This window comes from Rhea pennata, chromosome 4 (genome assembly GCF_028389875.1).
Source record: "Rhea pennata isolate bPtePen1 chromosome 4, bPtePen1.pri, whole genome shotgun sequence".
Lineage (NCBI taxonomy): Eukaryota > Metazoa > Chordata > Aves > Rheiformes > Rheidae > Rhea > Rhea pennata.
The window spans coordinates 74820730-74844698 of NC_084666.1; the positions used below are offsets into that span (position 1 = coordinate 74820730).

General features: G+C 37.4%; 1 protein-coding gene across 1 annotated transcript; it reads right to left on the reverse strand.

Annotated features, from left to right (window-relative positions):
- Window positions 1–546: 546 nt before the first annotated feature.
- ABCG2 (ATP binding cassette subfamily G member 2 (JR blood group)) lies at window positions 547–17717 on the reverse strand. Its single transcript, XM_062575091.1, has 15 exons — window positions 17512–17717; window positions 13571–13630; window positions 12581–12695; window positions 11298–11450; window positions 10693–10850; window positions 9794–9945; window positions 9217–9321; window positions 7883–8133; window positions 5447–5529; window positions 4726–4815; window positions 3984–4108; window positions 2556–2710; window positions 1607–1696; window positions 1175–1266; window positions 547–697 (listed from the first exon to the last, which is right to left on the reverse strand). Exons 1-15 carry the CDS (start codon window positions 17715–17717, stop codon window positions 547–549), a joined length of 1986 nt encoding a protein of 661 aa, XP_062431075.1.
- Between the last annotated feature and the right edge of the window lie 6252 nt (window positions 17718–23969).

Sequence of the window (23969 nt, forward strand, 5' to 3'; positions counted from 1 at the left end):
TAGAGTCCTTGAAAGGGACTTGCCATCTGTGCAGCATGGGAGTAGGGAGCAGAAGGGCAGCAGGGAGGAATAAGAGCATTGCTTCCTGTCCACTCCTGCTTGTGCCAGTGTTGCTCTGTCCCACATCTGCATAGGTGTAGAGGTCTCAGCATCAGCTGCGTCAGTCTGCTGATGTGCTTCTATTTGGACTGAATTACTTGCTAGTAAATGTAGCTGCTAATAAAATTATGGAACCATTTTTTGCAGATTAAGCCATTAAGCATCAGCTTTGTTTCTTAAATATATAACTAGAATATGCAGAAAGACTGTGAAAGTCTTGAAGAAATGAATAGTGTAGTACACTTTTAATGGCAATCAAGAGAATTGACGCATGCTGGATATTTCAGCAAAGTACATTAATACTGAGTATTTAATACTATACAAGAATCACACATTTTTGAATTATGAAATCAGAAACAAAAATGCAAAGGAAGATCTCTCAAAATAACCAAGTCAGATCTGCAATCAGTTTATCAAACAATGTGAATTACATTTTTAGTTCTGGTTTTAAGAGAACTTCTTCATGAAGTGCAATTTCAGGTATGAAATTGTAAGGAATATTACTATCATGCATGCAAGAGCCAGATGATTCTGCCATAGACCCCAACTGCTTGCATCAATGCCTTGTTTTTTCAAGTAATCTTCTCCTGTACACCCCCTGCAGATAAATACAAGCAGATTTATAAAGGCAATCTGTTTTAGATATTTAGGAAGTTCCCTAGAAGTTGTAGAGTGAGTTCATATTTATAACAGGCCAGGCAAACACTTGTGATAGGGTACTATTTTCATTTATAATTTTATTTTTCTTGTAGCTAGAATCAGCTTCTTTTAGGAAGATGAAATTAATTTTACAAGGCTGTATGATTGTCGTGTGTGTGGAGTTTTCAGTAAACAGAAAAGTGAAATGTATAATGACAGAAATGTTTCTAAATAGTTATGAATACTACACTTGATAATAACTATGTAACATGTTCTTTGCAGACAGCATGCAAAAATCCGGTAAAGCGCTACTTTAAATGTAAAAACTCTTAATAGATTTTGCTGATGATGAATGAATATTTCACAAACAGACTAACACTCAAGGACTTTTAAGCCTTTTGTGGAGGTATTAACTTTAATATAACAAAATACTTACAGTTGGCTTATCTCTTGACAACTATCATTGAGATTTATGGTACTACTGCTGTTGCAGAAGTTCAGACCTTTCAGTTCATTAATTTGTAAAGCCTTTTAAAATAAAAGAAACATAGAATAATAAAATATTAGAAGAATAATATAAAACAGAAATTAGTAGTAAAGGAATGATAAATCAACAAGGTGAGATAATACAAACCAATTTATCCTAAAAATGTGATGGTATCACATTTTTAATCAGCAGTAGGTGCTACTTGATTAGAAGCCTTTTGTCTTTCATGATATGACATGAAATTTGAAGGCTGCTATATCTAATTGACTTACCTTTTTCTCATTAATCCATTAAAACTTGGAATTCTCATTATCATAAGTGAAGACATTCGTTTCTAACAAGTCTTTTTGAACTTTGTACACAGGAAAATATAGCACTTACTGTCATTCCGTATCGGGGTATGCTAAAATACTGGAGCCAGGACAGCCAGGACATGATGCTTGTTAGATTTACCAGCAACCCAGAGAAAATCTAGAGGCAGTGAAAACAGAGTGGAAAAGGTAGATAAAAAAATACATGCTGTTACATGTTTTAGCTTCTAGCTCTTGACTCTGCCTCTTCAGATGAAAAAAAGCAGACCTTTCTACAGGTAGAAACTCTTCCAGTGGAATAATGGGTCAGAGGGAAGGGGAATGAGTGAAGAACTTCTGTTATCAAGCTCTGTGTTGTACCCTTTGAAATCTTTTTCTCGCAATGAATAACGGGGAATGCTTTCGCTCTTGCATTCATTCTGGATGCTTCCTGTCTAGTGGATGCCACATCTGTTCACATCAGCTGTCTGCTTTTACTATGTGGATTTTAGCTACATGGAGGTACTGGAGGTGTACACTCTGTTTTGCTTGTGTGTGCTGAGGCACCTTTTAGACTTTTTGTTTGTTTTTTGCTTATGGCTCAGTATTACCACATTGTTTCTTTCTGTGGTTTCTGTTTTCTCCCTGTAAGTGCTGAGGACCTTGTCCAGTTGGAACATGTCTAATGACTAGCTGAAGAGGATAGGTAAAGTAGTGATCTTGAAATGCAGGGAACTACTGGGCATATTCTCAGCCAGCTATATTTGTCTTTGGCTAAAGGGGAGTTATCAGAATGTTGCTCTAAGCCACTTCTCTGCTTTCCAGACAGTGCTCAGGTTGCCAGTCACTGAGAATGAAGCAAAGGAACCACTGTCTTTCCCATTCACGCCTAGACCCCCAGCCCCAAGTTCCTCAGAAGGACAAACCAGAATATAACATACTCAACCCCGCAGTCTTTTTGCAGAATTCAGAACTCAGACTGGAGTTGAACTCTGTAGCTGCTAGGTTTTCTGTCTAGAAAAATAAATAATGCTACTCACAATCATAAAAACAAATGCAATAGTCATGAGTAGGTTTGCCAAAGCGACCACACTCTGTCCTGTTGCAATGGCTAGCGCCATAGAAGTGGCTGTGTAGGACACCATCACAAGGGTAAACATCATTATAAAGAAGGCTTCTACTGTTGGTTTCAAACCTTAAAGATCAGAATAAGAAGGTTTTCAGTATGATTCTGCCAAAAGTTGTACCATAACCAAAAATAAATAGCACATCCTCCTTACATAATATGTTTATTTTGACAACATAGAATATGCCATTGAGATCCATGAGTGCAGAGAGACTTGTGATGCTTATGTATGCCCTGTCAGCAGTGGACAAGATGAATACGGAATATGTCTATAACTGCAGTAACAGCAGAGAGAATTTGCAGAGAAATAGGTAGAAGTTACAGTTGTACTCCATATAGGTCAAGGTCAAGGATTCACCATGGTTTCAAGTTTTCTATCAAAAGAGCAACTTCTGCTGAGCCTCCATAAGTGGCAATTATACAGCATTTCACTAGTTTCCAACAGACAGCTCTCCTAATAGTGAGTGGACTTTGTAGGGCTATAGATTTGGTAGCAGCTCATCCCAGTTAAGCATTCTCACAAGAGTCTCTTGCTGATGCTGTTTCCTGTTCTTCAGGAAAGACAAGTCTGATCAGAGTGAATTGTGATTATGTTTTAATTTGTTCATACTTTCAAATTTTAGAGACATCACAAAAGGGTATTACTAGCTGAAACCTTATCCTAGGAAAATGGTCTGCCTGGAACATGTTTAGAGTATGGTGTTTGAAGATGTTCTAGTGTTCTAGAAGTTGGCACTTGCACTTTACAAAGTCTTCTTATGCACCAGAAGGAACAAGCTGATAGCAATTTCTTACTGATTCTATGATTCTATGAATTCACATCATACTGAGTAGTTGTAACAAAACTTGACCTTTGATAGGTATTCTTGCAAAACACACAAGAAGGAAAAAGTATTGTGTAAAAGTCACTGTAAGTTACAATAACCATAAATGAAATAGAATAAATCAAATCTATTTAGTGTGGATAATGACACTGTTGTTTCTAGGGACAGTGGTGATGAGGCATTTCACAGATTCAGACAAGAATGCTTTAGGCTTCAGAAGTGTATCTATTGTGTAAATTGCATAGTTTGCTAAAAGCAACAGAGTCTTCCCTTCAACAAGCTCAGTAACTGATGCCACACTGATGAGGGAGTGGGAAGAAAAAATATATATATATTGCCCATATACATACACACACACACACACACACACATATATATACACATACATATATACATATATATATATATATGTATATATATATGTAGGTACATGTATAAAATGTGAGTGCATTGTTGATTTGATTTATTTCAGTGTTGTTCTTTGGGGAGGAGGGGGAACTTTGAGAGATAATACTTGCCTAACATGAAATAAGTTATACAAGTGAAGATGATACTTGGTAAAGTCCTTATGGGTATTAAATCAGCCATCAGCTTTGAAATGAAATATGCAGATGTTCTGTAGTACCCACTGATATATTCATGTCTGGAACACAGATATATGCATCATGTTACAAATCTAATCATTTTTAGAAAAGCAGTAAAATTATTTTCACTTAGCTAGCTTAAATTGAAAAGAAAAAAAAAAAGTGTTATTTTATGCCTAGAATGTAATGCAAATGTCCACCAAGATACCATAATAATGGTAGTATTTTCCTGTGCAAATGAACATGGATGGTTATAATTTTCAGTACATTTTTGTATCATCAAAATAGAGGGAGTTAAGCTTAGTTTATTTTTCTTTTCTATATAGCATTATCTATACAGCTTTAAAGAATCCATTTAGACAGTATTTACTAACTTTGGTAACAAGTCACAAACTTACTAATCAATACTTAATTGAGTTTTCAGGGTTTTTTCCTACATATGTTAATAATTTCAAACTCAGAGCTGCTCTCAATTATAAATACTATTTTTGAGTGGATTTGCAAACAATTCACTTACAGGCTAAGAATACATTTGCAGTGAGCAGTACCAATGAAAGAATTTGAAGTTCTGCATTGAACATACTTAAATGACAATTTGTTACTGCAAGAAGATAATCATCCAAATTGAACCTCTCTAACAGTAGACATTGTTAACTTTTCTGTATGTGTTACTTACATAAATATCTTTTTTTCCACAACAAAGAGTTCAATAGCTGAAATGCTGCTGAAACACTGGTTTGTGGTCAGAAAGAACAATGCACCAACTCTACAAAAAGTAAAACAGTAAGTTGTATGAACAATGTGATATATTCAGTAGCTTTTACAATATGGCATATATTGACCCAACCATAGCGTGTGGAGCTCAGCAGTATGTGAAATACCATGGAATTCCATGGGAATAGGCTTAGCTACACATCTGGGTCTGTAACAAGCTTGAAACTATGTACACCTAGTATTTGTTGCTAGAATGCAGCAATGTATGTCCTTTGATACAGGATTGAAAACAAACTGATTTTCCTTGATTTCTTTTTTTTTTTTTTTTTTTCATTTCCTTGTACTGGCACTTATTCTAAAAATTCTCTTGTTTGAAGAAAACTATGAGGAACTGATTAAATAATGTCAAAAGCTGTTTTCACATTATCTGCTGAAGTTAAAGGCTTTGTTTTCACATTTTCATATCCAATTTAAAATCGGAGAACTTCCAATATGTAGAAGGACATATTAATCTCAAAGTCATTGAAATAGGCTTGACTTTAATTCCTAATTTGAAGAGGGGCATTTTTAAAGGGGTAGTGATAAAGGGCTTTCTTCTCAGCCTCAAAATTTTTCACTATCTTATCACCATAATGAGAGCACCATATCAAACCTTTGGCTATCCAGTACCTAAACTGGCTAACCTGTTTTGTAGACCAGTGTAGTCATCTTTAACTCCGAAGAAAATGGCACCTACAATAAGTCCCAGGAAAGCTGTAACACAGAGCTAAATTAAAAAAAAAAAAAAAAAAAAAAAAATTATCCTTGTTGCTTTTGGAGTTCAAAGCTTTCATAATTATTTTGAAATATTCAGACAGTCAGTACAGACTAACAGGAGATGTATTTAAGATGACTAGGTAAAAAGCAATCCAAGTTGGGAAGGGAGTCAGTGGAAGGGTCAGCAACCTATAGCATTCTAAGATTTTCATTCATGCATCACAGTATCCTTGGAGAGAGATCTGAGAGACACAGTAGCTCCTGATTCCTGCCCTTGGCAGCAGCCAGCAACTTCTGCATCAAGCATAGGCAAGGTGCTAGAAAAAAATTTAGAAAGGAGGGAAACTCCAGGAGCTTCATTTGCTCCTTATAGCTCACTCTTCTGTGGTGGCACTGGCACTAGACATTCCTGGAGCAATATTACCATTCTTCCCTACCCTTGTGCCAAGCCAGATTTCTGATCTGAGAGAACTGTTCTGGGAGTGCACAGTGAACACTAGCACCAGTAACAGGAGGAGGAAGCTAACAGGGGTTGGGGAGGGAGGGGGTTAGAAAGAGGAAATAAAACCTCTGCACTGAGGTTAACCATTAAATTACCTCAGCCAAGTTTTGTTCCCCTCCATCCCTGTTTCATTCATTCTTGGATATCACTACTAAGTTAATCACTGACACATTGCAATGTTTCTCGCTCTACTAGTATGCTCTGCCATTCATACTCTTTGTGAAACTGGTGATTCACAATCTGCTGTCAGTAAGAAGTATATCCTCTAACTCTAGAGCTAACCATGGCTTTTCAGTGCAGCGTTTGCTGTGGGGTTTTCTCTGAACCTGCCTAAATGCTACTTTGAGCAGAATCAGGACATATGTGAACTGATATTTGCAGTCTGTATCACAATTCAAATAGCAAACATAGCAGCAGCCTCAAGGTTATAATTTAAATGACTGAAGTCTATATATCACGAATTTTTAAGACTAAGTGCAAATGACAAAAATCTCCGGGGGGAACAGTATCAGGCAGTTCTGTCAGTTTTAAGCATGAGCGATGCATGAGTCTTAACACCATAAACCTTTTGATCCATGGTAATGTATCACTAAGATCTTGCCGAAAGCACCAAATGTCAGGGATAATTCCAACCCTAAGCCAATTGTACTGGAAAGCAAGGATCATATCAAGACCAATTTGGAGCAGATTAACGAATAAGGCTTAATGAACTGTGTACCACTTAAAGAATGCATGTAAAATCCCTCCGTAATGAGGGTGAGCAGATAGAAAAGATGGTGAGAAAAAATTCAGGACCATTAACCGTGGGGTATTATAAGATCCTTAAGTGTATAATTCTTGTCACAAGGTCAAGCTTTTACAAAGCAATTATTACGGATTTCCATAATATCAACATACAGACACACACATATACTCAAAGCCTTTTAACTTCAGGGATTCTGCACTCCTTTCCTCTCCATGCTGGCCATTTTGTTCATTCATCACATAAATCTTGATATGGAAAACTTGTACCACTGAAATGGAACTGATTTTTCTGTTGGCTTCTCCAAAATTGCTCAAAATTCCAGTGGGAGTTTTGCTAGTGTTAAGATGACAGAATTTGGCCCATGAATTAGAGATTCCCAAGGATTAGTCATTCTTCAGAAGAAATCAGCTAGGCATTCTTTATTTTTAAAGGCAATGTGTAGCTTTAAAGAAATTCAGTCACTGTGTTGATTCTTCTAAGAAAGCAGTGCTAACAGGGCCAATCATGTATAACGTGCTCATCTTCCTTAACAAATGTTAGAACCTATTGTGTTTTCCCTGACATCCTTTTCAGAACGTATCATAATCATTATCAACAGTCACGTGATAAAATGATATGCACATTGCAAGACTGTGAAAATATCTCTATATTTGAGTCAACTACCAGCACTTAATTGTGTGCTGAAGTTTAAATGTACAAGTGTGGTCTGTTAACTTTCCTTCATGAGAAAGATTTGAGGCCTAATGCCACAATACAAAGCCTGGACAATTAGATGAGAGGTGTTCCTGAGTAAATGTGTGAAACTACTTGCACAATAATCTACTGACTATGAGTGGGGAGGGAGGAAGGAACACAGGAGCAGAATACACTGCTGAAAAAGACCTTGGCTCCTGAGATATTTAAGTAGTAAAAAAAAAACAAAGCAGTCTGTCGTGCTGCTCAGCTGGGACCTTCCAAGACCATTTCTAATGAATAAGATTTTCAGACCATTAACTCTCTTAGTTCAGATGCTAATTTTAGTCAAATATCAAGAGGCAAAATTGTCCCCAGTGGCTTATCTAATATAGAAGTGGAGTAAACTCAACATACAGCACAAACTGATGGACATAGTGTTACCTGAGCTATGGAGGCTTGAGGGTTTCCGATCAGGTTTTTAAATGTGCGTCTGGACACCCATTTCAGCTGATGCCAGAAGGAATTGGCATATGTAATTTGTCTGAAAACTGCTTTTGTTTTCTTTTTATTTCTCAAAGAAATATTCTCTAGTATTGCTTTTGTTTCTTGGTAGTAAGTAGAGTTGGAGTATTGTTCTGCTAACTTCTCTGCCAAAGTTTTACCACGATCAATGTGTTCTTCAGTGTCCTCTGCTGAAAAGATAAATATTTGACTGCTTACTGAATCCACAGGAATATTCTTTAGGAGTTAGGCTGAAAGAGTTACGTGAGAGTTATTAATGAATGAGAAGAATTATTATGTATATTTAGTTCAAATGTTTTATTACACTCAGTCTCATAGCATGTGTTTCAAAAGACTCTGTAAATAAGAGCAAAACTCAACAGAAATTCTGTGTTTGTCTGTGCAACCTATCCATAGACAGCAGCTTTATGGCAGACTGCATTGGCAAATTTTTGTGTGCCAATGAAGTCTGGTTTGTTAGTCTAGGGGATAATTTTGGCTGTACCACAGCTTTCGGGAAGCATCAGGAGAAAAGATGCTGCTGCACTTGTCTCCTGTCTCTATTCCTATTCCCAGCCTGATCAGAGGTGGGAAATGGTGATTCCGTAGTAGATGAGCCATTTCATTATGTAAAATATATAAAGCATAGCTAAATCATATTATGTCCCTAACCAAAATAATTGTCCTGATATATCATTTGTGCTTATGTTGGCATTTAGTTGATTTGCCTTAAGGAGGAAGGAAACTCACTCTGTGCTGAGTCGCAATAAAACAATTTCTTAAATCCCCAGATATGTATACTCAACACAGAAAGCTTCCTTCATTTTTAACATCTAGTAATTTGATCATGACACAAAAATATAAGGACTGGATAGCAATGATGGATTATTAAATAGCTAATTATGTGAAGTAAACTATTCTAGTAAGCTACATAGTTAGGAATATTTTATGTAATAAGGATGTATGTAAATTCAGTATTAATTTCAGGTTATCCTAACTGTTTTCCATAAACAAGTAACATAGGTTTAGGATTTTTTAAATTTTATTTTATCCCTAAAATAACAGTATTTTTTTGGTAAAGCAGGTGGTACAAACTTGCCTTTCATGGATCAGCAATAGATATTACTTGCATGCATACAAATAACTCTTAAATGTACATAAGTACAACACAGTTATTTGTGTGCGACACCTGTAAGTGATCTTTCTGTGTTGCACTGGATGCATTCTGGGAGAATGTGTGTTGCAAGAATTTAAATCATCACTGTGATTCATACCTGCGTTAGCTTCATCTGTCTTGCTTATTGCCACCGCAGTTGAGTCTCCATTAATGATGTCCAGAAAAAAATCAGCAGGGTTGTTGTATGCCTCACACTCATAACCTGTAGTGACAGCATTACAAGTCCTGAGCAACTGCTCTGTGGGTGGCAGAGTGCTTTGCACAGCATCGGAACCTGGCCGTCGTGACACAAACGTGCCATTATTCCCACTGACTAGCCTGCATCATAAGCATTTCAGGCTTCCCAAAGTCAGAGCCTACCTAGGTGATTAGCAATACTGTCAGCTGTCTTTGTCAACAAAAGCAAGGTGACAATATGCCCTTCTGAAATGTACCTAATTAAAATGCACCTACTAGTAGTTGCTTAGAAGTCAGCCAAATCGTTCAAAAACACATCAAGGTCAAGAGATGGAACACCAAGAGAAAAGCTTAGCTTGTTAAAATCTCAGCCTTGCTAATACCCACTATATTCAATTCTGGTCAAGTGCTATTGGCATACTTTCAAGTTACTGCCTACTAAACATCTTCCTCTCAGTTGTTACTAATTGTGACTGGTGTTACCCATGAAGGCTTACCGACAGATTTGAAGTACTCAATGGCATTCTGAGCTGGCCCATGGTACAGCATCCTCCCTGCAGCCAACAGTGTGAGGTTATCAAACAGTCGGAATATGGAGTACCGAGGCTGGTGAATGGAGAAGATGATTGTTTTTCCTTGTTTTGACATCCTGGATGTAAAAGTAAAGAATAACAGAGATGCTAGCTTTACAAGTCCTTTCGGAATTTAGATAGAGAATTTCCAAGTTCAGTTAAGGCTTACATTGCACAATGTAGTGTAAGGGGGAGGAAGGGGGGAAAGGAAAAAAAAATGCAGACCAGATATTTAGGTCATATTTATAATGTCTGTGTGAAAAAGAAAGTCTACTATAGCTGTGAATTTTTTTGGAGATTCACAAATCTTGAGCAAATTTCAAAAAGGTTGAATTCAAAACCTGGGTAGGTTTTCAAACAGAGGCTCTGGAGAGAGGTATTTAAGCCCCTTCTGATTGTATGAAATGCAAAATGATATAAAATACTTGAAAGTAGAGGGTGGGTTGTACTTCTTTCTCCAAAGATAGTCCTGAGATTTTGTGATGGGGAAAAAGCTAGTTGTGTGTTAACTACCCTCAGTATTAAAATCCATCACTTTACCAGATTGTAACAGGCACTTTAATCACTTTTTTGTCATCTACAATGGGGATGACTGTAACCAACAACCCAGCTATCACTCACAAATTACAGTCCCGGTGTGCATTTACTTCTAGCAAGGCACTTTGCATACTACTGTGAGTAGCTGCTTTGGAGTAAGAGATGTCCTTTATATGTATGTCCATTCAGCCTTTTCATACAGCTATGTGCCCATACAATCTTGGTTCACTGGTAAACAGTTAGATATCTGATTTCCCTGTTTGCTCAGCTGGTTTTGAGGCAAACACCTTTTCAGGAGCAGCAGGACAGCATTAGCAGTACTGGCATCAAGTCCAGTAGTTGGCTCATCCAAAAACAAGATGGCAGGATCTGTAATGAGCTCCATCCCAATATTCGTCCTTTTCCTCTCTCCTCCAGACACACCACGGATGAACGGGGTGCCAACCTGACACAAAACAAGAAACTTGTGTCATTTGATCTGATATCACAGTATCAAAGTGAACAGCATCCTACTAACATGTAAGCAAGTTAGAACAGTTCTGAGAAATTTTGACCCCACTCTCAGATACGGTTGTAGGTGTTACCTCATGGTGGCTCTGCTGCACATCAGGCTATTCCTTACCATTAAATATCACCTGAGATGATACTCACTTTTTGCCAACCACTGACTACCTTTCCTCTTCCCCATAGTGTAATAGTAATGGAGGTATCAGCACAGAGTCTGTAAGGGTAGATAGATTTTATGTATGTGGGTTTTATGTATCCCTGTGCTACTAAAAGTCTTATTTAATTCTATCTACATTATGTACCTGCCACATTGAGCCATGTAATTGTTTAAATACATCATTTCATATTTGTTCACAATTTAAGCAGCATGTTTACATGCCATTACCTTGGAATCTGCCACTTTGTTCAATCCTAGTTCCTTGATGAGCTGGTTAACTCGTTCATTTTTTTCCTGTTCCTTCACTGACTTGGGCAAACGAAGTGCTGCTGAGAACTGCAAATTTTCTCTTACAGTCAAGGTTCCCATCACCACATCATCCTTCCAAAACAAAAAGCAGATACGTGGTGTTCATTTTACCGTTTCTATTTCTTACTTTTAGAGCTGCTTGTATGTGTGTTTTATGTTGTCTTTGCATGCAGAGGGACAGTAGCAATTGCTAAAAACATGTTGTAAGATGAAGCTTTAACACCTAAATGTCATTTCTATTTACCTTTATCTATAAGGCAAAGCTATATAGGAACATCCTCTGTCACACATGATATCAAAATGCATAAACAGAACTACTTCAGTGTATTCTTACCGCTTTCATTTTTTTGGAGGTGTGGAGTAGGACACTGAAGGGCTAAAGGGAGCTAAAGAGCAGGTACAGTTCAGGTTGTTATCTCTATGTGTTTGTTGATCCAGCCTCAGCTGACTGCAGATAAAAGCAGGAAGAAGAGAAGAGAGAAAGTAGGGTGAAGGTTTTCTGAGCTGATTTTAGCCAAGGAGGAAGGAGGGTAGATATTTCAGGTACTAGCTGCTCATCTCTTATGAAGGGAATCTCTCTTGCAATATACAAGTTTAGAGAGATATGCTTGTTTTGAGAAACTACTTTTCTATAATGTGCTGACCATACTTTATAAGGGGTTTACACAAATGTGTCTCTTTAGATCTTCATAAACTACAAGCACACTGCTGAGCATGGGCTTTTGGGAAGGGAGATAAATGTAAAGGATGTTGTTTCCTTACTTTTATCATTCATGTTTCGCTCTCCCCTAACTCACTTTGGCCAGAGAAGATTTGCTCAGAGCAAGAGTTAGTTAGATGATCTCTAGGCAAGCTGAGACATGCTGTATCTTATCAGAAAGCATTAGACCTGGAAAATACTCTGTGCATACTGATAGCCTGCCACTGTTTCCACAAATGAAGAATAAGGAGATGGTTTTGCTAACAAGAGAAAGTATCCAAAGCAGCCTCTCCAGTGTATTGTGGGATATTAAGGATAGAGATTCAAATGCAAAACAAAATCTCTTTCCCTATGAAGGAAGATGTGTAGAGAGTTGCTACTGCGCAGGCCTTGATTCTTTGATAAAGGCAAGTTACTTGGAACACTGCAACAGTAGTAGTTATCTCCTGCAACTGCAGTCAGAAGGGGATAATAAAAGCCACAAAGATATTAAATATCTTACCTGTACTACATATCCAGAGGTACATTTAAAGTTGGCAGGCTGAGGAGCTCCATTTATCAAAACATCTCCAGAAAGCCCATGAGGATCTTTCCTTGCAGCCAAAATATCAAGCAGACTAGAAGAAAAGCCAGTCACTTTATAAAATCAGCCTGTAAGAGTTGAGGTCCCTGAACACCAAACCCAGTGCATGAAATAAACAGATACATGAAAACATTCCATATTAAAAATCTGCTATTTAAAAAAACTCCAGCAACTTTCAAGGGCACAGTTTCTTCTATCCTCATCTCCTAAGGAAATGAGATTGTTGCCATTTCCTAGCACCTTTATGTATCTGTGCCTCTGTCATTTGTCTCCTTACGATCTTTGAACTTGTTGGCCATTTTTGGACAAATCAGATTATTGCAAGTCTTGCAATTGAAAGCAGTCTTGCAAATTGTGAAAAAAATCCAGTAATAGAAAAGGAGGATGCCATTAATGCCTTATGGACATAGTGTAAGCTCAACTATTAGACATTAGTGAGTAAATTTCCTTTTGCAGATGCATCTTCGAGTATCATGTAAAGCACAGATTCTGTTTGAAGCTTTTCCTGTGATGAGACATTGATGAACTTTTTTTATGAGTATTTGCACCACAGCCTTTGCTAACTCAATTAAGAATTAGCGATTGTGATAGACATGCTTTGGAAACCAGACTTTCTTTGCTCTTTTACTCCTTTCATTATTCCTTTAATAATATAAGCTTTCTGATTTATGTAGATTGATACATAAAGATAGCTTATCAGTAAACTATTTACTAAAAAACAAAATTAATTATTTGCCATTTAAGCTAATTGTTTTTTGAATTAAAGCATTTCTCAGAAATTAGTAAGATTTGCACAGATATAAATGAGACCAAATTCTGGCCCTGTAAGTCTTATTCATTACTTCTAAATATGTACAGGGTAATTTTCTCTTTGGCATAATTTCTTTGTATAGCAAAAAGAATACTTACGAAGATTTACCACTGCCAGTGGGTCCCAAAATTGCATTCAGTCCTGGTTTCATAATACCACTGTAAGACAAAATTGATGTTTTGTTTTATTTTGTTTTTTTTTTCTGTTACTGTTGTGTCTGGTAGGCTAATTTAAATTATTTGGAGAACTACCTTTGGCATTCCATTCCTTTTGGAAGTAATAAATCTGACTGATGACAAACAGTAATTGCTGAACTCCACCATAATTTTTATCCTTAACTCAAGGAGAACTAATCATCATATAACAAAAAACAACCAGAAAATAGTAATAAAAAATAGCAAAACCTGTACGGTTGCTTTTTCCCTGATGTGTCTGAGGACATGAAGCAGCACGTACCTGCTTTAAACACATTCAGTTGGGGAATTTTATTCTCTTAGCAGCTTACTAGAGACAGAACATACCATGGACTTGTCTGTATTTAAAAAAGCTGGGTTTAGTTTTTTCTGAACCTGATTTTAAAGAATAAGCTCAAAAGTTAGATGGAAGTGGCTAGTAAGTATTTATTTGGGATACAGCCATTTTGTGTTATAAAGAATGAGACAAATATATGGAAATACTGCTGCCATTTCTTTTGTTTGCTGGAACACTTGAAGGCACCACTGATAATTCTCCTCACTTGCCCCTAAAGTTTGCACTCAACAAGCATTTGTAGTGCTACATATATAATAATAATTGTAGTATAAATAAGAATTGTAGTGTAAAGCCTACTAAGAATTAGGCTGTACATACAGATGCCTGTCTGTATGTTACGGTACTAGGTAACTGTAGTAACTAGGTTACTGTAGTAACATGCTGACCATACAAAAGTAGAGATCACTGCCTAAACAGTTATTGTTGAATGCAATATAAATAGTTGCTTGTGCAGGGCATCAGCAGGCTTCCAGCCAAAGGAAAGCAAAAAGAGCCCATTTAGTTATGGGTGATGGAGCCTAGGTACCTCAACTGAAGAAAATTAGCACTGAATTACAGAGAGCTAGAAAATTGGCAGAAGGGCTTGGAATTTGGAAATGGCAGAAAATTGAAAGTCTTTTATCCATCATTGCTTCCTATTTATTTTAACTGTTTTTTTGTCATGTTACTTGCTTTTGACCAAGAAGCCACAACATTTTTTTACTAAGCTTAGCAAGCCAAAGGTAGAAATGATTGAGGCAGTAAATTCCATTCATTTAACCTCAGTAATGTGCCAATCTCTAGAATGTTTTTTTTAACAAAGTAGATCACATCATACTGATTTGATAGCTTTCTTTAATAAGATAGCTGATTTTCTGTAGAGCCTAAATGCAGCTCTTCAGTTATGGATTAGGCACCATAAAAAACCTGGGACCATGTGCAAAGAAACTAGAAAGGGAGAATCCAACCCTCGTAGGCCAGGTTATGGCACAAAAGTAAAAACATCTGAATAGATTTCAAGAAAGAAATGTTTATACATGTGTATCTGCACAATTTACAAATTTACTGTTCTCTGAGCTCCATACAAATGTTTTTTTATTTATCTTTAAATGAAGCTCTCAAGACTATAGTAATTTTCCCTGGAGTCAAGTTAATCTAGCCCAGAACTCTTGTGCACAACTTTGAGAAGCCACATAACTAAATAGCTTATTTTAAACTTAAAGAACATTCCATCGAACCATATATGAATATTGCTTGCTAATAATGTCTGAGCTAGCATCAGAAAAGTATTTGACTTTGAAACTCTTCAACAAAACACATTTTAAAAGTCACTGAAATTACAAATTATCCTGAAATGTTTTCAGCACTGTTTAATGTTGATCAGGGATGAATTGTAGAATACTTTATAAATTCTCAAGGCCACTGAAACATCAGCTATCAAAGTGGATTCTGAGGATGACCAGCTACTAAGTTGAGCCCAGTGGTTCATACATTGTCACTGTCTTGGTGACAAAGCATTTTCTAGCTCTTTAAGATGACCCCAAAGCACATTATTGTATTCAGGTACCTTGCATGACTTTAGAGAACCTAAAAAAAAAAAAAGGCATCCAGGTTGAGTCTAGGAAATGATACATGCTAATGATCAATAAGAATTCCACTAAATTTACCTGTTTTGATAGTAGTACTGTCATTCAAGACACCTGCAAGCTTTTTAAAAAAAACCCATGCAGCTTCCTATTGTAAAAAAAAAATCACATGATCCATGATCCTTTTCAAGTACTCATGTTTGAAAAGCATTCTAAGGTCATTATTAGATTCCATGTGAACCACATTAAAATAGTCATGGTCTAATTATTAATAATCAATACATGAACCTACCACTTACGAGAGGAATTCTGTGTGAACTCTGTTTGGTGCAGGAAATGTCAAATACATTTAATACTGTCTTTCTGAATAGCTATGGGATAAAACCTTCACTCCTGGATAAAGCAATGCATAAAGCAATGCAGTGTGTAATTACAATAGGTAAAAAGTTAAAAGACAGGTTATGGCTACAGAAAACAAAATGTTTGTGTCGTCTCCAAACATGTAGATTATTCTAGTCTATATTGCAGCAAATCTGTTTTTTATGTTGGTGTGAGTTTTGTAAGAGAAAGGCATGCAGGAGAATATCTATTGTGTCATATCAAAGTCCCTCATGTAATATTTTGGGTACTAGAAACAGTGGTATCTTTCTAATTGGGATAATACAGAGATTACCTAGTTTTCACTGCCAGCTTGAAACATCAGACTGTTAGTTTAATTCTATGTTCCTGTGTAGAAATTTTATAAAAACTTGACATTAGCTTGCTGTTCATGTGGCATACCTGAGAGTGTTTTAGCTGGGAAACTGGCTAAAACTGTAATTATTTCTTAGCTTTGCTACCTGGAGGGTATATATTGGGGAATTTAGATTAGATTAGATGATGCTCTTTCTGAAGCATGTTGTACAAGTACTTGCCACTCAGTTTAATTAACTGTGAATGGGCAAACCTTATGCACAGATTATGGAACAAGGGGCATATAACGGCATGAGTCTTAAATAGCAGTAATGCAAAATGTTGTGCAAAAAAAAAAAACAACTTTACAAACACTCAAAGTTAATTATATTACTACTTTAAACATTATAAATTACCCCCTTCAAACGTAACCTTCTGAAAGACTGCCTTTTTAATGAATTCTTTCACTGAAATCTCTAGTAGATTTTTAAAGGTCATCATAGGTTGTAATGTAGCCTGAAATGAGTTTACAAGAATGGAGCATCCCAGAACATTTGCTGCACTCTGTCTGTCCTCACTCCTTGTGGTATGTACGTTTTTACTTCACTTATAGCATGAGTGAATGATATAAGATGACTTCACATGTAAGAAGTTTCATGGGACCAGTACAATCAATATTCTATGGCCAAGAAAAGGTATCAATTACTTTGACTTTTCAGACCCTTAGGAAACTGGTTTATTTGTGCATATTCCATTTTTCACTATAGCACCCAGTGGTGTTCAATGGCATGACCATGCCATTTTCCAGACCTGCCCTGTGAAACTTGCACTGGTCTTTCCTGTCCCTCCGAGATAAAAGGAAAGGAGACACAAATATCCAGGACAGGATGTTTGTTTCTCAGTTAAACACCACGTCACAGTGGGACACTGGCCAGGTAGTGTAAATCAACGTGACAAACTTGTATGCCATTGTATTGCAGCAGCCGATATGCTGTCCGGGAGCTGGGAGAAATGAGGTTTAGCATTGCAAGCTTTGTGTCTCAGCTGTAACAACTGTGGACCACTGAGGCCTTGCCAGAATCTTATAACACATGTAAGAAGAGCCTTATAGTAATCTGGCAGCTAATGTGCAGCAACTATATGTATATATTTTCTGTAAATGTTGACCAAATTCTGTACATTGCTCTTAGTGGCTCAGTGACTTCAGTAGGCTTAGTTGTCAAGAACAGAAATATAACACATATACTCTAAAGAGAAGTCTAAATACATACTTGATATCTCTCAAAACCTCTTTATCCAATGTTTTTTTACAGCAAATGAACCCACTCTTCATCTTCACGTGGTAGCAGACATTGTGGAAAGTTAATATGCTCCCTCCTCTGCTGGCAAGGTCTAGAGAGGACAGCTGTCTGCTAGGGTTGCCATTTGTGCTAGAGTCCGACATCTGAATACATACATGTGATTGGCCTTGTGCCATTTTTCCTCTATAAATGAAAAATAGGAAGAAAAGAAAATGAGAGATTAGTATCGAGAAAGACATATCTTAATGCAGTGCAGCAACGTTTGTGTAAATGCTCTACAGGAAGTCTAGTATTCTGCTTGAATAGTTTCACAAAGTCCTTTCCCTTCATCCATGCTCACTGCTTCGTGTGTCCTCTTTGCAGTGGCCTAGAAAATGAAGAAGCCTCATATGGAGAATACTGGGAAAAGAAAGAACTATAGGACACTCAGGAAATGCCATCATTAAGGTTGCTTATGGAATCTTAATTCAGGCCCTTTACCGTGTGTGTGTTGAGATATATATTATCTAGTGGCACAATCTCATGCTGCAGTTTTCGCAAATTGCTCACTTTGGTCAGAACACTGTGCAAAATTCAGATAGAGAAGTCTTCCTGTAACATTCAAATGGCATTTTTAAGGCAGTAGAGCCAAAGCTGTCTTAAGAGCCCATGAGGCTCTGAGTAGGCAGGCAGAGAGCTCTTGTCTTGTGTTGAGTGCCTGGCCCCTCATCCAACTGTATGCGCTGTGGAACCACCACCTGTGGATGGGAGGTATCTGGTTGCCCCATAGTTCAGGCACGGGGCTTGCGGTGGGCCTTGCAGATGTCCCTCTTGGCCTCTTTCAGACAAAGAGTTTGGGTCCTGTAGACTCAAACCTTAAGAGGACACTGAACGGATCTGGAGCTGGGTCTTCCATGTTGCTTTACTGCTCGTGTTGTATTAGGGAGTTAGAAGGGTCCCATCCCATTCTGTTCTACAGTTGCAAGCAAGCAGGTGCCTTTTGCAGTGGGTTTTATCTTGACATTATACTCTATCTGGAGAGCTGCCATTGAGAGAGAAGTTTTGTAAATGAACTTTACAAGCTTTTTTGAAATCACGGATACAACAGGTGACTCTCTGAAAGATCAATTCAGAATTTGTGAGAGCCAAAAGGACTTGGCTTTTTTACATTTTATCGTTTGGTCAGCCTTCTTTACGGTTTTGAACATGCTTAGAGTTTGCCCTTTACATACTATTTTAAATGGATAGTTTGAAAGTTGGGATACTCACCTTACCTCTGGTAGGCTTGTGCAACAACACCACAAACTGAAATTTGTTTTATTTTTTAAAAATCAAAATAATTTTGCTCAGAATACAGGTATAAGCAATTTGACATGTTTGGTGAGTAATTCTCTTTACTGGATTTGTTTTTAATGTAAACAATAGCAGAGAGTTGTTGTGTAATAACTAAAGTTATTTCTCCTCCTGTCTCCTGTCAGGTTTCTGTCTTTAAGGCCATCTCAAGGTAGTTTCGAGAAACACAGCCTGCCTGCCACCGAGGAATCCATACCCTGGGGAATCCCTGGTGGCCTTGTGCGTGCAGGCCTTGGTCCCCTCCGTATTACCTAAGTGGCACAGTAATATTGAGATGACCTGGCCTCTCCTTATATATCAAATAGACTTATCTCAGTCTAATCACTTTAATTGTCACTAAGGAAAATGTCAATAATTCTGGGGAACAGAGAGGGAAGATAAGCAGTTAGGAAGTTTAGGAAGATCAGTCCTGTAAGTTAGCATAGTTGCACTGCTTGGGAAGAAAACAAACTGTGAGTCCTTTTCAGATATGCTGAATGAATTTCTTTGTTAGTACTAGTCTCATGAACAGGCGTATCTTCATGGAAAGGTTTGTTCAACAGTTTTCCAAAAAATATGATCCCAAAGCTAGCAGAAAGTTGCTTCTTCTGACAAAAGCACAGTCTCCCATGCCAGCAAAAATATAAGATGTGAATGTATTAGCACTTAATCAGTAATCTTGGCCCATTTTCCCTAAAATGAAAAGAAACTCTGCTCCAAATATTACTATGATGAGATTAGCTTTATTTTTAATTTAAGTTGAAATAGATTTTGAGTGAATTGAATACCAACTGAATGTGTAAAATTTAAAGCCTGAGGTCTTTTATGGATATACTTCTTACGTTCCTTTGTACTTGTCCCAGAGAAGACTTGTCTGCCTACAGAAGAGCAGCTCATTTTGTAAGGCTAGTTAGATACCAGTTTTAGTGCTCATCTGGCTGTGCATCAGTCATTGTCATTTAAAAGGATGTTTTGGAGAAGCAGAGCTGTACATTCAGCACTACAGCCAGAACTTTTCACTTTGTTTCATCATATGCTGAGGAGATGTTTGCTAGCATGCCAGGCAGGGTAGCAAACACTCAACCACAAAGCAAACACCACGGTAAGACATTATGAAGTCCCTTGAACTGCTGGACAGCCCACAGCATAGTGTCAGTGCAAAATTGCTCACCAGAGAGTGCGACTCTAACCTTGTTATGTTACTATATCTGCAGTGTAGCTAGATCACTATTTTGCATGATCTATATTTTTTTCCCAGATTAATGTTTCAGCATTAATGATTTAATATTATGAGCATACTAAACATAGTTTGTGCAGTTGTGGGAGAATGAGCTGGAGTATGACCTCAGACATCATTGACAGAATAGCTGAATTCTTTTTTTGTTTGTTTGTTTGTTTTGTCAAGGCCAGAATAAAAAGCTAACTCTTAGTACTTGTACTGAATTTTCAGAAATACCTTTTAGAAAATAAACTTTTCATGTAACAATTAAACAAACTCAATCTGTAATCATGGGCAGACAATAAACTGGGGATCACAAACTGGTTTTCTAATTACAGGATCACACTATTTTGACAGAGTCATTCTTAAGAACAGACTGGCACACTGTACATTGGAGTTAAATTTAATTTACCATTTAAGTTATAGTTAGATTATGTAACTCTCTGCAGAGAACTTTTTAGGAGCTAGATATATAGATCAACTACAAGAGGATTAGACACATCCATAGTAGACAGGTCTCTCAGTGGCTACTTAATACAGCAGTCTGAAAGAACCTTCAAGCTCAGGAAGGCACACTAGATCTTGTTTAAAAATTATTTATTAAGTTTAATATGAGATATAGTTATGAAACATGTAAGTCAGAACATGTGCAGGGCAAAGAAATAGCCATGAAAATTGTTAATTAAATCAACATGTATGCAAATTAAAACCCCTGAAGTGAGGTTGCCTAGAACTCATTGCAAATTGTGTATAAATAATCTACTTCAGTTTGGAATTGACCAGCAGATTCAATGAAAATGTGTACTGTTGTTGTTCTGAAAGTACTGACGCATCACTGGTACCCAATCAAAATGCTTTAAGCTGCAGGATTCAGAAGGATTTGATAATATGATAAACCAAGTGTTTCATATCACATCAACTGTGGGTAAAATACATTATTTTTGCATCGGTTAAATATAAAAGTGAAGAACTGTTCAGGAATTTTATGCACTGTATTTCTTTTCCCAAATCTTCTTGAAGTATTTTTACTGCCAATGATTTCAGCGTTGCTTTCAATTAAAGCCTAACAGGAAAACCTTTTATTTTTAGATCTTCAGTCTCATAAATTGTTTTAGTGGTTTAGTAGTATTTCTTAATTTAGTATCTGAATTTCTTAAATTAATATCTTAATTTCCATAGCAAATAGAATAAACAAATAACAAATATTTTCAAACTTTGTATCTAAAAATGCTAAATAATTTTTCTTTTATGTGATGTGATCCAACATGAATCTTGTAAATTAAGCACACAGCTTGCAAATATTCACATTGTATTAATTTCTGTGGTGATAGTGTTTCTGATGGTTGATGTTTCTACTGCTTAAAAGACAAAAGGGAATGACCCTTTAGTCTTCAAGGTACTTCCTTACTCTTCTTTAATTTTTAAACATTTTATTCTTACTAAAGCTATCCACAAATAAAAGTCCTTTCTTTTACCATCTTTCAAAGCAGAAATTCAATGGCTGTAATCTTTCATGATATTATCATGTCAGAAGACAAAATAGCACCTTTGGAAAACTGAAGTATTCGATCTTGAGATTTAACCTTTTGCTAAGCGCAAACCAAAACTGCTTTCTTAAAAAAAAAAACCCATCAAATCTTTGTCCACTGTTTCTATCCAAAGAGTACAAAATCCTCACTCTACTCACTTTTCTGTGTATTCTACCCAGACTTGAAAAGTCCGAAGTCTTCTTTTCCCTCATATTCAATGGTAAAAAACTAACAAGATACACAATAAAGTTACATTGATCTAAACCTACTTGAGCCACAGCAATATCATGTCTGGACTCTTTCAAGCAGTTTTAGTAAAACTATTTGTTTTACTAAAAATACTTAAGATATTTCGTATATATAAAAAGATAAGTGATACTCATTCCTGCCAGTCTTCCTGCAAAGCTCTTGGCACTGGGGAGATTGCTGCTTTTGAAAAGAAAAAACAGTACTTGTAGATCAGTAGTAAAATTTCAAATGGCAAAATTCAGTAGTGCATTTTAATTGGTTTTTGAAAATCCAGCCAATTATTCTAAGTATTTTATTTCTCAAGAGAGAATTTAAATTACTCAGAGAATGAGTTTTAGAGCCCCAAGCAAATTTCAGCAAAGTTTTCTAATGGAAGCTGGGTCAAACCCTTCAAAAAAAGAACGTGATTTTTTTCAGCATACTTGAACATGCCAGATACACTACTATTAGATAAGCTGTTACGCCCCTTATTTATAATGGGGACAAAGTTTAGTCTTGAAATCTGCTACTAGCTGAAACAGTAAAGTAAGTACTACTGATACATGTTTTAGATTTTAGATAAATATAAATTCCAATAAGTTTTTTTCAATACAGTGCTTTTGAAGAGATGTAGACTGACCACCAAAGGCATGTGAAAACACAGAGAGGGCAGTACAGCGTTGTACTGTCACTCCAAGGCAATACAGTCTTCTTTTGCAGGAGTATTCATGGGAAATGAAAACCGTTTGAGTACATGAGGATATTGTGATTCAGGCAATCTGTAAGTTAATTGGCAACTGGTTTATTATGGATTTGTAACCTACGTTCTGTGAAAAGAGCACTGTGTGTTAATTGGGACTGAGCAGACAATGCTACGCGTGTGCGGGTTATTTATACCAGTGTTCCCTGCACTACATTAACACGCACAGAAAAATTCTTAATAGTATGGTAATTCCGGCAAAATATTCTGACCTTTCACTTCTTTACTGTTTTTATTTTAAGTCTTGAAGTTTTCTTTGCCCATTTATAAAATGTATTGTCATGAACTTCTTGCCAAATTACTCCGTAAAATTATCTGTAAAGCTAGGAGAAAGTAGGCAAGTGTTTTGTGATGTTGCCCTTTCCTGTCAGTGAAAAACAGCTGCAGAATTGAATTTGTGGTGGCAGAGTACATGTTTGCTAATGTACCGCACGGACAAGGAAGCAAGCCATTAAACAGAATTAAATCTTTCTCGATAGCAGGGCTGCAGTGCCGCTGCTAACTCACTCACCAGCAGGCTGTGGTCAACACTGAGGAGATGGCAGAGGCAGTGGAAGGGGGAGAAGGCCGGTGCGCGGAGAGACGTAGCAGAGAGACGTAGTCCCAACCGCTCATTCAGCTTGCAGGGAAAGGCAGTCCCAGTGGTGTCATCGCATGTGCTGCGAAGCCGAGAGCAGGGAGCTCGGTTTTGCCCCCTCCCCGTGGCCGGGAGGAGCCTCCGGCCTCTGCTCTGCTGTGCTGGGGGAATGAGAGGCTGGTGTGGAGAGGGCAGGGCCAGCGGTAGGCAGCACTTTCACCTCTGCTCTTCCCTCAGAGAGTGTCATAAATGAACAACAGGGCAGCACCTCCTCAGGGTTCCACCCCAAACACAGTACGTCACCCGGAGTAACTTTTGCATGTGGTATAGTGTCTAAGCCCACTAGGCATTCCCAAAGGCCGCTGAGGCTGCCTATACATGCGTATACATCTAACTGGACCTGACAAATGGCAGCATGGCATATGGGGCAGGGTGCAGCTTGTTGTAAGGTGTTCTCCCCAAAACTAGCCAAAACTAAGCACAGCTCCACTCATCCTCCCTCTCCGCCCAAGCCAAATGGTTTTCTGTGTTTTTGCCACACAGCACTTAGCCCTGTCTCCTGCCGGACCCATGTAGTGCCTTAAGTCAGTTGTTATTATCGTATGCTTTTCCTCAGTTCAAAATATCTGAAATAATGCAAAAGCAGTGTCATCCCCCATCACAATGGCATTTTCATAGGATATCATGAAGGGCATGTAATTTATGATATGCGGTGTGCTGTGAGGGTCTGTAGGGTTATTTATGGGGTGCATTCTGCTGGGGTAGTTTCAGATGACACTTGCTGGGTAAAATGAGGGGAGACAA